This window comes from Gopherus flavomarginatus, chromosome 9 (genome assembly GCF_025201925.1).
Source record: "Gopherus flavomarginatus isolate rGopFla2 chromosome 9, rGopFla2.mat.asm, whole genome shotgun sequence".
Lineage (NCBI taxonomy): Eukaryota > Metazoa > Chordata > Testudines > Testudinidae > Gopherus > Gopherus flavomarginatus.
In genome coordinates this window covers 91423132-91436604 of record NC_066625.1, presented here as the reverse complement: position 1 = coordinate 91436604, position 13473 = coordinate 91423132, and the positions used below count along the sequence as shown (strand labels likewise).

General features: G+C 52.3%; 1 protein-coding gene across 1 annotated transcript in view; it reads left to right on the top strand.

Moving 5' to 3' along the window:
• RASGRF1 (Ras protein specific guanine nucleotide releasing factor 1) overlaps positions 1–13473 on the top strand; it is a 96993-nt gene that overhangs the window by 43636 nt on the left and 39884 nt on the right. Inside the window, exons 6-11 of the mRNA XM_050967331.1 lie at positions 2583–2662; positions 3521–3714; positions 4930–5039; positions 9206–9324; positions 10880–11040; positions 12636–12699. Of these exons, the coding sequence (XP_050823288.1) occupies positions 2583–2662; positions 3521–3714; positions 4930–5039; positions 9206–9324; positions 10880–11040; positions 12636–12699 (728 nt within the window). The remainder of the gene's footprint in view (positions 1–2582; positions 2663–3520; positions 3715–4929; positions 5040–9205; positions 9325–10879; positions 11041–12635; positions 12700–13473) is intronic.

The window sequence follows — 13473 nt, the reverse complement described above, 5'->3', positions numbered from 1 at the left end:
TATACTGAGAAGAGAATTTCCCAGGCTATTTCTGATCCCAGCTTAAACCAGAAAATGCAGAGCCCTACAGAAATGGGCGAGAGAAAGTTAACTGACTTTTACTGACCCTCAAAAAGAGTTTGGCTGACTTAGCAGTGAAGCATCGTTAATGCGTTCGGAGGGGCCACGCGGGCGAGTGAGCCCTGTGTCCTGATTAGATTCCAGCTCTGGCGATTCCTTTCTCTGTGCAGGACAATGGCAGAACTTATCCCTGCGTTGCTGGCTAGCGCATCCCACCCCACAGCTCGCTGTGCTTCCCCTCTGGGAAATGCAGCTACAGCTCGTGCTCATAGGGTGACCGGATGGGATGAAGAAAATATCGGGACACATGGGGAGGAGTCCCGCTGGCAGAGGGGGAGAGAGCGAAAACAAAACAACAACAACAAAAATTGGAGTCCCGGAGTCCTGCCGGCAAAGGGGGCGGGGAAGCGGAGTCCCACCAGCCCAGCAAAAGAAAAAGCGGAGTCCTGCCGGCGGAACAAAACAAAACAAAAACCAGGAGTGCAAAATATCGGGACAAATTGTGTCCCAAGCAAACATCGATCGGGATGCGGGACAAACCTGAAAAGTCAGGACAGTCCCGATTCTGTCGGGATGTCTGGTCACCCTGCGTGCTCATGCTGTAAGGAGACAGAGTGAGTTGCAGGGGTGATGCTTTCAAGAAGATGGAGATTATCTGATACAGCCTCAGGGGAATCATTGGACATCAGACTGGAAGGGACCTTCTGGGTCATGAGTCCAGTCCCTGCTATCCAGGGCCGGCTTTAGGGGAAATGGCAGCCGGGAAAACTTCTGTTTTGGGGCCCTCCCCCCATCATCCCTGGCCTTCACGGGCTCTCCCCCACCCCCCTCCCCATCACCCCCAGGCCCCGCTGCCTCCCCCATTGCTTAATTTGTATTGAAAGCGGTGCCAGAGCTGAGCCCCGGCACAGATTAATCACTGGCGGATCCTTGTTGTGCCAGTGCCCATTTTTTCAAACCCAAAATACAGACGCAGAACCCATGAGTGACATTTCACTCCAGTAATTGTGACACACAAACACAAATCAGTTGCTACCATCTTCATTCAGACTGGGCAGAGGTGAGTGGTGCGTGAAACCGTCCACCAGGCACCGATGCCATTGGGAAGGGAGGATCCTGAGAGGTATCCCCGTCAGGCATCAAGAAGCCTACAAACACCGCAGAGTGAAGCTGAGAGAGTGAAAAACAAGGAGAGCAGCACGACCGCACCCAGCAAAGAGAAACTCTGCAAGAGGGTCACAGAACTAATGAGATCTGTGTCTGGGGTAGCCGGTCAGGGAAGGCAGCAGGAAGGGCCTGGCAAGCAGATGGCAAAGGTCATTTATGTACTGCTGAAAATTAAACAACTCCTTTGCCTCCCTATCAGCAAAGGAAGACGAGGGACGTATAGCAGGGAAGCAGAAATTCCCCAGAGAAGGAAAAAGCCATAGCAAAGGGGGAAACTCTAATCAGGACCCTGGGGAGGAGTGGGGCGGGGACTAGCAGGAGAACTTGCTTATAATAAAGCCAGGTCCTTGGTACAGGAAAGTACAGACCTGCACATTTGAATTCTGCAGGTGTGATGATAATGATGAAACTAATTATGGCTGTAATGGAAAAGCACATAGATTGATGAAAGCAGCAAAGAACAGATCCAGACTAACACGGCTACCCCTCTGATAATAGACTGATGAGTTAATCAAGGACAGTCAACTCTGAATCACAGGAGGGAAATTGTAACTAATAGATGCAAAATTATTTGGGGTGCTTTGATAGAGAGTGGAATGGAAGCTGGGGAAATCTACGAAGCAGGTGCAAGGTCAGGGCCCACCTGGGCCACTGTGCAGCCTTCTGCTCATCTGATCATTAAATGAAGAAGAGAGACAAGACAGTGACAGAGCAGAGGCTAGGAGCAGCAGACAGACGCTCAAAGAGGTTATTTAAGGGGGTGTTAGAGAAACTCGACAAGTCCCTGCCACTCTTCCTATCATTCCCAGCTCTCTCTGGAGGGAAGCAGCAGCCAGCTGGACTCAGGAATGGCCTCAGTTGAGGTGCATGTGTGGTGCACGTATGGGGTCTTGCTGGGGCTTGGCTTTGGGTGGGCTGCCCTCCTCGAGACACACTCACTAGCCACATTTCCAAAGACTAGCTAGAGGTGCACAGTTCCCTTGTTGTACACGTCCCTGGGTGTGGTGCTGGCTGCTCGTTTTAAATCTTCCCTGGGATGATCCTTCATTACAGAACTTGGGAGACTGTTCACGGGATCCTACATCTCACTACTGGGAAACGTGAACTGCTCTTCGGCTCACACTCTCCCTTTCTTCTTCTCACCCCACTATTCCCACTAATCCTTCCCCTCGTCCCATGCTGAGGAGTTTCTCTCCATCTGTCACTCTCTCAGTCTCTCCTCATCAGCCCGTCCAGCCAGTCTCCTGCTCATTGCACGGTGTTTCTCTGGCCTCCCCCATTAGAAGTGCCAGGATTCTTAAATTATTCGTTAATTGGTTCTCATCCATCTCTCTGCCTTTTGGTTTATCTTTCAGTGAAACAATCATGTTTTTGCACCAGATCTTTTATCAAGGCCTGAAAGCAAGAATATCCAGCTGGCCGACGCTAGTGCTTGGTGAGTAGCTGCTGTTTCTTTTGTGCGTGTTATTCTTCACTCTCATTAAAGTCTTGCGTGTCCTTCCTTCTAATAAACTTTGCAGTGGTTCTCTCTGATCTACATCACTGCAGTGAATTGTTGCTCATTGTGGTAAGGCATCCATTTTTTTCATTCATAGGAAAAACCCCAAACCAATTCTAGTCTGCCATGCAGCTCAGGTTTTGTACTCCAGTGACCTGACCTCATGGGGCTTTTCTTCATTCACAGAAGAGTTTATCGTGATGCCGCCCTGATGGATCCCACAGTTAAATCACAGAGATTTGCCAGTCCTCGCTGCCTGTTTCATCCCCAGCTCCCCATTCAGGAGCTGCACCAGTGCTCTGCTCAGTAGTTCTCAGACAGGGAGCACAGTCTTGACTCTGCTGGCGCCTCCATTGTGAAGCTCTCTTCCTGTGGGTTTTGTGGGCACTCAGCCAGTGCAGGGTAACATGCCTCACCCCGCAATGCCATAGGAGACACGCAGCAGGCTGGGCTTCTCCTCCTCGAGCGATGCAAGTCCCAACACTCCTGCGTGCAGCCTGATGCACCTTTAAAGGTGCATGTCCCTAAACCAGGGAGCTCAAGGGAGGCCTGGATTTCCTTGTTGTGCAAATGCCCATTTTTTCTAACCCAAAATGCAGACACAGAACCAACGCGTGACATGTCACTCCCATAAATGTCAGACAAACACAAAGCAGTTGCTACCATCTTCCTTCAGGCCAGGCCTACCTGAGCAAACCTGTCGGCCTGGCACCAATGCTAAAGCGGCCCGAGCCTGTTCTGAGTGCGAGGCTCTCATGCGGTGCAGTAACCTGCTCATTGCCTGCTTGCTTACAGCTGACTTGTTTGACATCCTGCTGCCCATGCTGAACATCTACCAGGAGTTTGTGAGAAACCACCAGTACAGCCTGCAGATCCTGGCTCACTGCAAGCAGAACCGTGACTTCGACAAGCTGCTGAAGCACTATGAGGCCAAGCCGGACTGCGAGGAGAGGACGCTGGAGACCTTCCTGACGTACCCCATGTTCCAGGTGACACATGGCTCACGTGGCAAGTGCTAGCAGGCCATAAAGTGCAGCGAGGAAACCTCCTGCTCCTCAGATCTGTTGAGCCTCCTGGGCTCTGCTTATAAATAATCTCTCAAGGCAATGGAGAAGGAAGGGGCCTGGCTGGCTGTTTAGAAGAGGAGTTTGTCTAGAATATTCCGTGCCATGAAGTGACTGGCCAAACTTGGGCTCAGCCACTCCTAGCCTAGTCACAGCCCAACAGGCTCCCTCCCTGCAGATGGCCACTCACACCCTGAGTGCGGGCAGGGATGGCCCCTAGGTTGGTTTCCCAGCCTCCCCCCACCCCCAGCATCACAGACCATTCTGGGGTCGCTCTAGACTGAGCTCAGGGGAGTGCCTCAGCCTCTGTCCCTCCTTACAAGGGTACTGGAGACCTGGCAGTGTGAGAGCCCAGCTCCCTCAACCGGGAAAGCCACAAACGGCTTGAAACCCTCACCCACCAGGTCACTAGTCTGTTGGACTCTGAGTTACTCCCATCGCTGGGTCCCTCTCCATTCACCCACAGCCTCCGGCTGATCCCCCAGAGACCTCGGGGCAGAGTCAGCAGAGCCAGCCAGCACCCTCACTTTACCGCCATGCTCAGTGATGGGAAACAAAGTCCCTGTAAGTCTCGGCATCCCTAAGCGTGAGCACTGGGCGGGGCCTGTCAGAGACCTTAGCAAGCGGAGTACACGTGAACGCAAGAGCCATTCTCGCATGCCCAGACACGGGGAATAACACGGCTTTAGAACCACCATCCTGCGAGCCCCCCACCCACCACAGCTGAAGGTGGGGCCCAAGGGTTATTTTTGAAACAAAGCCTCCAGCTGAAACTTGTGAGTTCCAGAAAGACCAGGGTGAGGCCCAGTTAACCAGTTAAATGCTGGTACCTGAATAACAGGCTATGAACCTGAAGTCTGGTCAAGCTGGGCTTGGTGAAGGACCCCAGAAGCTGTGCTGGGGCGGGACCTGAGCCTGTGCGTGGGGAAGGGGTCACTTTCCGAGTGGGGCTCAGTGCAGGACTGGATGGGTGGGTGCTCGTGGCTTTATGGAGCACACAAAGAAGTTTGTAGAGGCTGAGGACCCAGCCCAGTTCACTTTGTACAAACCAGTCATCCTTACGTCAGTGTTAATGCTAATTTGCTCCCACAATGGTTTCTTTCCGCTGACCCCTGATTTCCGGTCTGCGTTCCAACTCAGATTCCCAGGTACATTCTGACGTTACATGAGCTGCTGGCCCACACGCCCCATGAGCACGTGGAGAGGAACAGCCTGGACTACGCCAAGTCCAAGCTAGAAGAGCTTTCCAGGTCAGAACCATCACAGGTTGATTCCTTCTCCTTCCAAGGAAGGCTCCAGAAGCTCTGTGCTGCAGCAGCGGTTCTTGTCTCTCTAGAGCAGGCATGGTGGAGAGGCAGAGTGCATGCTGAGGGAGGGGAAGGTGTGTTCCTTTTGAGGTGAAATATAGGAGAAACTAAGGAGAAGTTGAATCCTTACTTGGTCATTTCCCTGCCAAATGCGTGAATATCGTTCTGGCCTCTTGCTCCATGAGGCCATCCATGAACTTGCTGAGTGTGTCGGCATTGCTTGGTGGCTCTGTGGTAACGAGTCTGCTGGGGGGAACAAAGTGGCATCAAGAGCAGTATCTGTGGTGCACCAAGTGCAGGGAAAGAACAGGGTCCAAGATGGCCCGTGTTATTTTAGATTCAGACTTTCCCTTTGAACAGCCTCATGCTCGTGGTACCAATGCTGAGGGGCACTGAACGCTCCTTTGCCTGTGAGTGCTGAGGGTGTGAACTGCAAGCCTCCCAAATGGAACTGAGCACTCGTGTCACATCCCATCGTTCTGAGCTCTGTGATGTCCAAATCAATGATTTAGGTCCCACCTGCCTCCTGTCATGGACTCTCAGATCGTGCCCACTCTTGGTCCTGTGCGGTCGGTGGGGGGTGCCCCTTTCAGTGAGACAGCCCTTCTTGGGGGTCCACTCTCTCTCTGGGTCAGGCCCCTCCACCTCCTGGAGCTGCACCTCTCTGAGCCTTAGCACATCTGTCTCTGCCGTGGGCCCCCTCCGGGAGTCCACGCGCTCTGGACCCCCTGGGCCTCTTCACCCCTGAAGGGGCTGATGCAACCCTGTTCTCTAGACCGGAGTGACTCTCAGCCAGCATAAAACAGGAGGGTTTATTGAGAGTTGAACACAGCACAGGAAACTCTCAGGGCCTCAGGCCTGGCCTCTCACAATAACAGCACATCCCAGTCTCCCTGCATCCAGGTGGGCTCTGCCTGCTTCTCCTCACCAGCCCCGAGCCCCACTGCTTCCCAGCTGGGCCTCTGATATCCCCGGCCTCAAGCCGCGCCTCTGTCCATTGTCTTCTCTCCAGGTAAACAGGGTCGTAAACAGGAAGGCCTGAAAAAGCAGCAAAGAATCCTGTGGCACCTTATAGACTAACAGACGTTTTGGAGCATGAGCTTTCGTGGGTGAATACCCACTTCCTCAGATGCATGAGTCCCCTCTCCTCGCAGCTGTCCTCTGGCTGGAACCGGCTGGTCAGGTCACCGGGGTGCTCTCTCTGCAGCCCATTGTCCTCCCACTGGCCAGAACTGGTTTTGTCTCCTGGGCTGGGGTCCCGAGTCCCTCTCCGGTCCTCTGTAACAACAAATTCCCCTCCCCTCACTTCGTTAAACCAGTAACACCCAGGGACATTGAGTCCCACCACCTGTGCATGCAAACCCTGGAAAAGACAGAAAACCTCTAGAAACCCCCCCCCCCACTTCATCACACCTCCCCTCCCAGAAAAGGAGAGAGTTCGCCTAAAACACGGTAGCTCTGTCTGGACCAGGACAACAAGCTGCTGCTGAAGCTGGTGTCGGTGTCGATTTCCCCTGAATCAGTACTGAGAACAGGGCGAAGGCGGGTAAATCAGTTCCAGCAGCACTTCAAAAAGTGTCTCCAGACGTCGCTAGCATTCACGCCTTTTCTAGTACTGATCTGGGGGGAACCGGTGCTGAAATCCATTTTCCAACACTCTCCTCCAGACAAGACTGAGGAGTTCGAGCTCGCGGAATCGTTGCTGCATGGAAGGGGTAGGAAGTGGAGCCATTAAATCCCCTGGAATCCAGAATTTTTCCTGCAAATCGCAGGGCTCTGTGCTGACTGTTCCTGGAGCCAGTCACATGGGATGCCAGCCTGGCAGCATCCTTGCTGGCACCTGCTTTCAGGTGCATGCCTGCACAGAGGGACTTTTTCTCTTCTTTTCAAGTGCAATGTGGAGACACTCACCTTTCAAGTGTTTTCAGGTTCCTTTTGAAAAATGCAAACGCTGTTGGCCATTTCCTTGCAACAGTGCACCGACCTGATCCGAGTGCAGTCACTTGGTGCTGGCACAGTTCAGCCTGCACCATTTCTTCCTCCTCTAGCTGTAGAGTCAGCTGATGGAGGCCATGCTGTAGGCAGAACCCAGAACTCCAGCACTCGTATACAAAATGCAGAAAGCCTGTCTCTGGCCGTGACCCTGCAGCTGGGCCCATAAGCGCAGAGCAACAAACCTGTGTGGAACCTAGTGGGCTGTGGAGTCCAGGTAGGACCCAGAGCCAATTGCAGGATTAGGGCCTGTATTTTTATCTGCAGTCTGTGCTCTGTCACTAGCTCTTGCAGTTAGGTATCACAGATTGAGTATGTTGAGGTATTTTAGGCCCTGATCCAGCAGATCATTTAAGCACATACTTGCCTGTAAGCAGGTGCTTCTCCACACTAACTTCAGCAGGGCTGCTCGTATGCTTAAAGTTAAGCACACACTTAATTGCTTTGCCGGATCAGGACCTAGACTCTAAGTCAGGTGGATGAGGAGCTTGCTGGCGTGGCATGTCCGTAGCCCTGAGACGGGCACCACAAGCTCCCTCTGGTTCGGTTTCTGGCTGTTGGAGGAGTTCGTACGAAGTACTGCGCTTTCCTGTCTGCAGAGCATATCCGCAATAGACCAGCTCCAGCCGACCAGGGCTGCCCAAATGGGAGCGTTTCTGAGTCAGTGGGTTTTAGCATTTGTAATCCATAATGAGTCGGTCAGTAACCAGGTGGCACGGTGGGATTTGCTGCCGTGGATTCAAGGGTCCCAGTATTCCCAGCAGTGCCGTCTGGGGGTCAGGGTCTAAAAGAGGCTTGCTAGCCGCATGGGCCTGTGAACACCCTGCTCAGGGCCAGCTTTCGGATTGTGGGGGAGCCCCAACAAGCGTTCTTTGGGCGGGGGAGGGGGGGGTTCTAGCCTCATCCTGTTCATGGCGCGATGAGGTCAGGGCTTGCCCTTCCCTCCTTCTTCATGTCTCACGACAGCGCTGTGGCTGTGGGCACAGATAACGAGGTGCAGATCGGAGCTGGGCTGCATTTTTCAAAAGGTTACATTTCAATGAAATTCAAATTGTGGAGGGAAAACCAGGAAGAAACATTCCCCCAAACCATATGCATTTCTCCCCCTTTTTCCAGCCGGGTCTAGTGGAGATGCAGCGTGACGCTGTTCATGAATGAGCCCAGGGAAATCCCGCTGTGAGTGCCTGGGGCAGCAAAGGGACCTTGCTCCTACCATTGTCCCAGCAGCCTTTGGACTGATTTCTTTGACAATAGGGACCCCTGAATTCCCAGTGTCTGATACTTTCCTTCCAGAGACTGAGAAGTGAAGCATTCTGCTCTAGTCTCTCAGTTAATTCATATCGCAGCACACTACAGCCAGGGAGATGAATCCCTCACGCTGGCACTGAGTTTACCCACCCAAAGCATTGCCACCCCTCCTTCCAGTCCCCCAAGGAGCAGCAAAGCGAGACGTGGTTTGTCGGGGGGCGAAATAGGGTGGCCGCTGCCGCATTCCCAGAGCACCGGACGTTCCGGTGCTTCCTGGAAGGGCCTGGGCCCGCCCCTGCCAGTGTGACCCCACCCCTTCCGGGATGACCTCACACTCGGGACATGCGAGGTCATACCACACGGAGGACACCATATTGAAGAGCACCTCCCACCCCGTACCTGCATGACCTCGTGCACAGTGTGTGAGGTCACACAGGTGGGGGCGGAGCCGCACTCTCTTGAAAATGATGTCATCTGTCTGATATTGGGCAAAACTATGTCTACTTTAGTCTGTACTGGATGGGGATAAACCATAGGAAAAAAGAACCCTCTGGCTTAAAGCCAGACCCATGGCCTGTCTAGGGAGAGGTCAGCCAGCCAGACGGGGGAGCTCCCAGCAAGAATAGACATTCAGAAATCCCCCAACATTTTTATATTTAAAAATGTAGCAACTCCAGATGGATGCGTGTTGTCTCCTAGCCTCCGGGGTATACGGCTGTATGTAGGGGGCAGTACTGGGTTCTCTTTGCCTTCCTTTATATCAACTATGCTTAATGAGGCTCCTGCCAAGTGTGAAAGCCACATTGCCGTCTTCACCAACAATTCCCCAGCAGAGTTCACTGTCTCCAATTGTCTCTTCTCCTCTTTAGGATAATGCACGATGAAGTGAGCGAGACAGAAAATATTCGAAAAAATCTGGCAATAGAAAGGATGATTATTGAAGGGTGTGAAATTCTCCTGGACACCAGCCAGACTTTTGTCAGACAAGGTATAATGTTTACACCTCTATAGCTCCCTCTTCCTCCGTTCATGCGATGTATTGCGCTGATGAGCTGCCTGGCTGCCTGTTGCCAATACTGTCATCAGTGCCGTTATACAGCATGGAGGGAAATAGGGACCTGCTGTAAACCTGCTTGTGTGTGGACAGTCTCCGGTCCTGTATTGTCCTGCACCACCGAGCTCACACCTGCGTTATAGCACAAAATGGTTTTCTAGTGCCAAATATTGGGCTGGATCCTGACTCTCTGGTGACCAGCACCCAGGGGAATGCCTAGGGGTGGAGAGTCAGTGTAGCCCCCACCCCCATGGAATGGGCATGGCCTGGAGAAAGGGGCCTGGCCTGGGTGCTGCTGCTCTCTGGCCATCCCCCACGGTCAGACCAGGCATTTGGTAGCTTGCATGCCAGCACAGCTTAGAAATGCTGCCCTCCAGGGCTGGCCCTGGCACTCCAGCTCGCTGGCCCTGGCCTCCTAGTAAGTTGTGCATCCTGTGAAGGACATGGCTTTGTACCAAGGCCATTCCGCAGAGAGCTCGTGGTGGATGGATCCCTTCCTTTGTGCCTTTTCCCCTGAGGACTAATTGCAGCCTAGGTTTGGGTCAGCTACAGTGAGGTGCTGCTGTTCTCCACGAGGCTCCCACAGAAACTTCCCCTTAGCGAGGGACAAGCCAATGTATTTGGTCCCTGCCCTTAGATATAGAGAAGAGTCAAGGGCCTTGTCATGAGGAGCTCCAGCAGGCCGCTGAGGGCTCCCTTCTTGCCACGTCACGGCCTGGAGGTCCAGTGGCAAGAGGCGGTCAAGCACGCTTGCCTGGAGGGGCTTGGTGGGTGCGATGGAGGGAGAGTCTCTGCACGAGTCTCCATATGGCACTGCGCGTAGTGTGGCGTGTCTGGGTGAAATTCACTTTGCCTGCAGCAGAAGCGTGAATGACCTGTGCGGCCAGTGTGTGAGGTGGGGTGAAATCCCCCCCCAGGCCGCTGCAAGAGTCTGGGGGTCTCCACACAAGGCTGCTCTTTCAGCTCACAGATGGCTGCTCTCCACGTCCCTTGCACAGCGTGTTGGGGCACTGGACCCACCTCTTCTCCCTGCCTCATCAGCTCTTCCGTGGTGTGCAGGGCTGGTGCACGGACCTTTCCTGCAGCACAGTGGGTGTGCAAAGCCCCCTGCACGGCCACTCCACCAGCCGTGCTCCCCAGCAGCCCCACCATGGGACCTTGGGGATGGGAAAGTCGGCGCGGGGCCCCCGGGATGATGGGGAGTGTCACCCCGGAGCACTCTTTGTGTGCCAGGGCTGCTAACAGAAGCCTTTGTTTGATCCGCTTTCCTGGTTCACAGTCATGACAGCTGGGTCTTCCTGCCCGGCGTGACCTTTGGGAAGCACGCTCCGCTGCAGCGCATGGCTTCCTGCCCGAGGCATCCGGCTACTGAATTCGCCAGCTGCCTGGCCAGTCTGACTCTCACACCAGGTGTCTGAAACAGAACTACGCCCCCTGCAGGCCAGAAGTTACACAAAGGGCCAATCATGGGTTTTTGTCATCTCAACAGGTTCCCTCATCCAAGTGCCAATGTCCGAGAAAGGGAAGATCACCAGGGGGAGGCTGGGCTCCCTGTCCTTGAAGAAGGAGGGCGAGAGACAATGCTTCCTCTTCTCCAAGCACTTAATTATCTGTACAAGAGGCTCAGGTGGAAAATTACACTTAACCAAGGTGCGAATTGCAGAAAGGGGCAATTCTCTCACACTCGTGCAGAGAGGAGTCCAATACGGGGGTCACCTCGCCCAGCAGACCCCTTTGAAGTCTTGTTACACTATGGGAGCTCAGTGTGGCCCATCTGCCCCCGCAGCTGGGAAGTGCTGTGCAGTACAGCAATGCCGGCATTCAGACGAAGATCATGGGTGGAATTTCCAGCTGGCCTCCAGCCAGACCCTATTTCCCTGCTCTTCCTTTTGAATGAGTAACTGACTGTGTGCGCAAAATCCACCTCTGAGCAACTGTGAGTGCAGAAGCAGGCAATGGAAAATGGAGGGTGCACCTGATACTTTTTCCTAGAAAGCTTTAACCCCACCAGGCCTTAAAGTGAGCGTCACTGCAGCAGGCCCGGTTCCATGGCTTATCTACTGTGGGACTTCAAAGTTATCCATGCCCCAGGGAGACAGCTCTCCAGGGGGTGTTGTAAAAAAGAAATCTGCCACAAGCAGCCTTCCATCCCCCAGAGTGCTTCGTTCTGCAGCGGTGTGGGACGTGGATAGTGCATGGAACGCCATCTGAGAACTGCTGCACTCTAGACTGCCAATGGGAATTGGGCACCAGAATACCTTTGAGGAGCTGAAATTCTGTGTCTGCTGCGTCTCCGTTAAAAGTAAAATGAATGGGGGGACTCCAGGTAGTCAGGCCTGCCAGACTAAGCCTTTCCAATGTCCTTTCAAACTCAGGAGGTCTGGAATACGGGTTATAGTCTGTCTTATTACCGTCACCCTTGCACCTCCTAAAAACTGAAGTTTCTTAAGGTGCCAATTTCCCTCACATAATTGTAGTTTGCAGATAGCTAGAGGCATCAAACAGGGCAGTTCAGTGTACTGCATGTGATTAGGACATCCTGTCACTTACGGAATGAGCTCTGTGTCATGTGCTAAGATAAAAATTACCAGTTCTCAGCAAGAGAAGTTATTTGTGATTTGCTGCAAGAATACTGACAATCTATTCAGTGGGAAACTTTAATTAGGCCTAAATTTGTATATAACACTTACAGGCTTTTCCCATCCATTCCCAAGACTCTCACATTTGTCTATGGATGTTTTGCAGTTAATTGAGTGAGAATCTCAGAAAAATGGTTCTTTACTGACATTAAATTACCAGTTTGAAAGATTACAGTCAATGGCAAAGAGTTGCTGATTATCACAGCAGACTTTGGGGAAACTTAATTTACTGTTCTTATTAAATAATTTATAAACAAATTAGTTTGATCAGCAGTACAGGGAAAATTGCGATTTCCAAGCATGTAATTACTTATTTTCTAGCAGTCAAAACACGGAATTCATTGGTAATAGAATCTGCTTTCAAACTGTAATAAATAAGGCCCCGATCCTGCAAACACTTGAGCACGTGCTTAACTTTATGCCCAGGAGTCATCCTGTTGGGTTCCTGTTTGCAGGAACTAGGCTTAAATTACTTCAATTGAAAAAGCAAAGAAGATCGACATGTCTCCCCCTGCCTGCCCCTCCAAGGGGTTTCTGCAGAGACTGATTGACGTGTGCCTGTGCGAGTTCACATTTCTTCCCTCTGGGGCTGTTCCTGTCTTTCAGAATGGCGTGATCTCTCTAATCGACTGCACCTTGATGGAGGAGCAGGAGAGCACTGATGAAGAAAGTAAGTATCGGCTGGAGCTGGGCAACCCTCACCCTCCAAATCCCTCTCCATTATTATTGGTGTGACTAGATGTCCTGATTTTATAGGGACAGTCCTGATTTTTTGGTCTTTTTCTTATATAGCTCCTATTACCCCCCACCCCCGTCCCAATTTTTCACACTTGCTGTCTGGTCACCCTAATTATTATTGGTGCGAATTTAAAAAAGAATTCCCTTCGGGCATGTGCATTCCTTGGAGCTCTCCTCACGCACCTGTTAATGGAAGGAGACATGTTGGAAACAAGAGTATTGGCCCTAGAAGTGGCATGTTTGATGTGGGCTTGGACGCTGCCTGCCCCAGCAAGGGGGCAAAGTCTGCATAACCCTCCTCAGAACCAGGCCCCCAAAATGTTAGCAAAGACCCATAAGGACTGACCATCCGCTTGCGATGAGGATTAAGGGTGTGTGCACTTAGGTTGTGTGTATGTGATGCAAGAAAATGAAATCTAAATTCTGGGCCCAGCCTGTAACTCAATCAACTCATTTTGCTCCCAAGGCAAAACCTACACCCTGCAATCAGAGAAAAGGGTTAAGTGGCCCAACCCTGCTTAACTGCTGCTTGCCCCTAACCTGCCACCTGCACCTGGGAGATTCCAAGCCCAGACGGCTTCTGAGGCCACAGTTTTGATTACAGGACTTGATTACAGGAGTAATTCTCATCAAACCAGGACACAGAAGTCCTACTCTGTGACCCATAGGACCATTTGCAACCAGCCAGCACTGCTGGAGTTTTCAT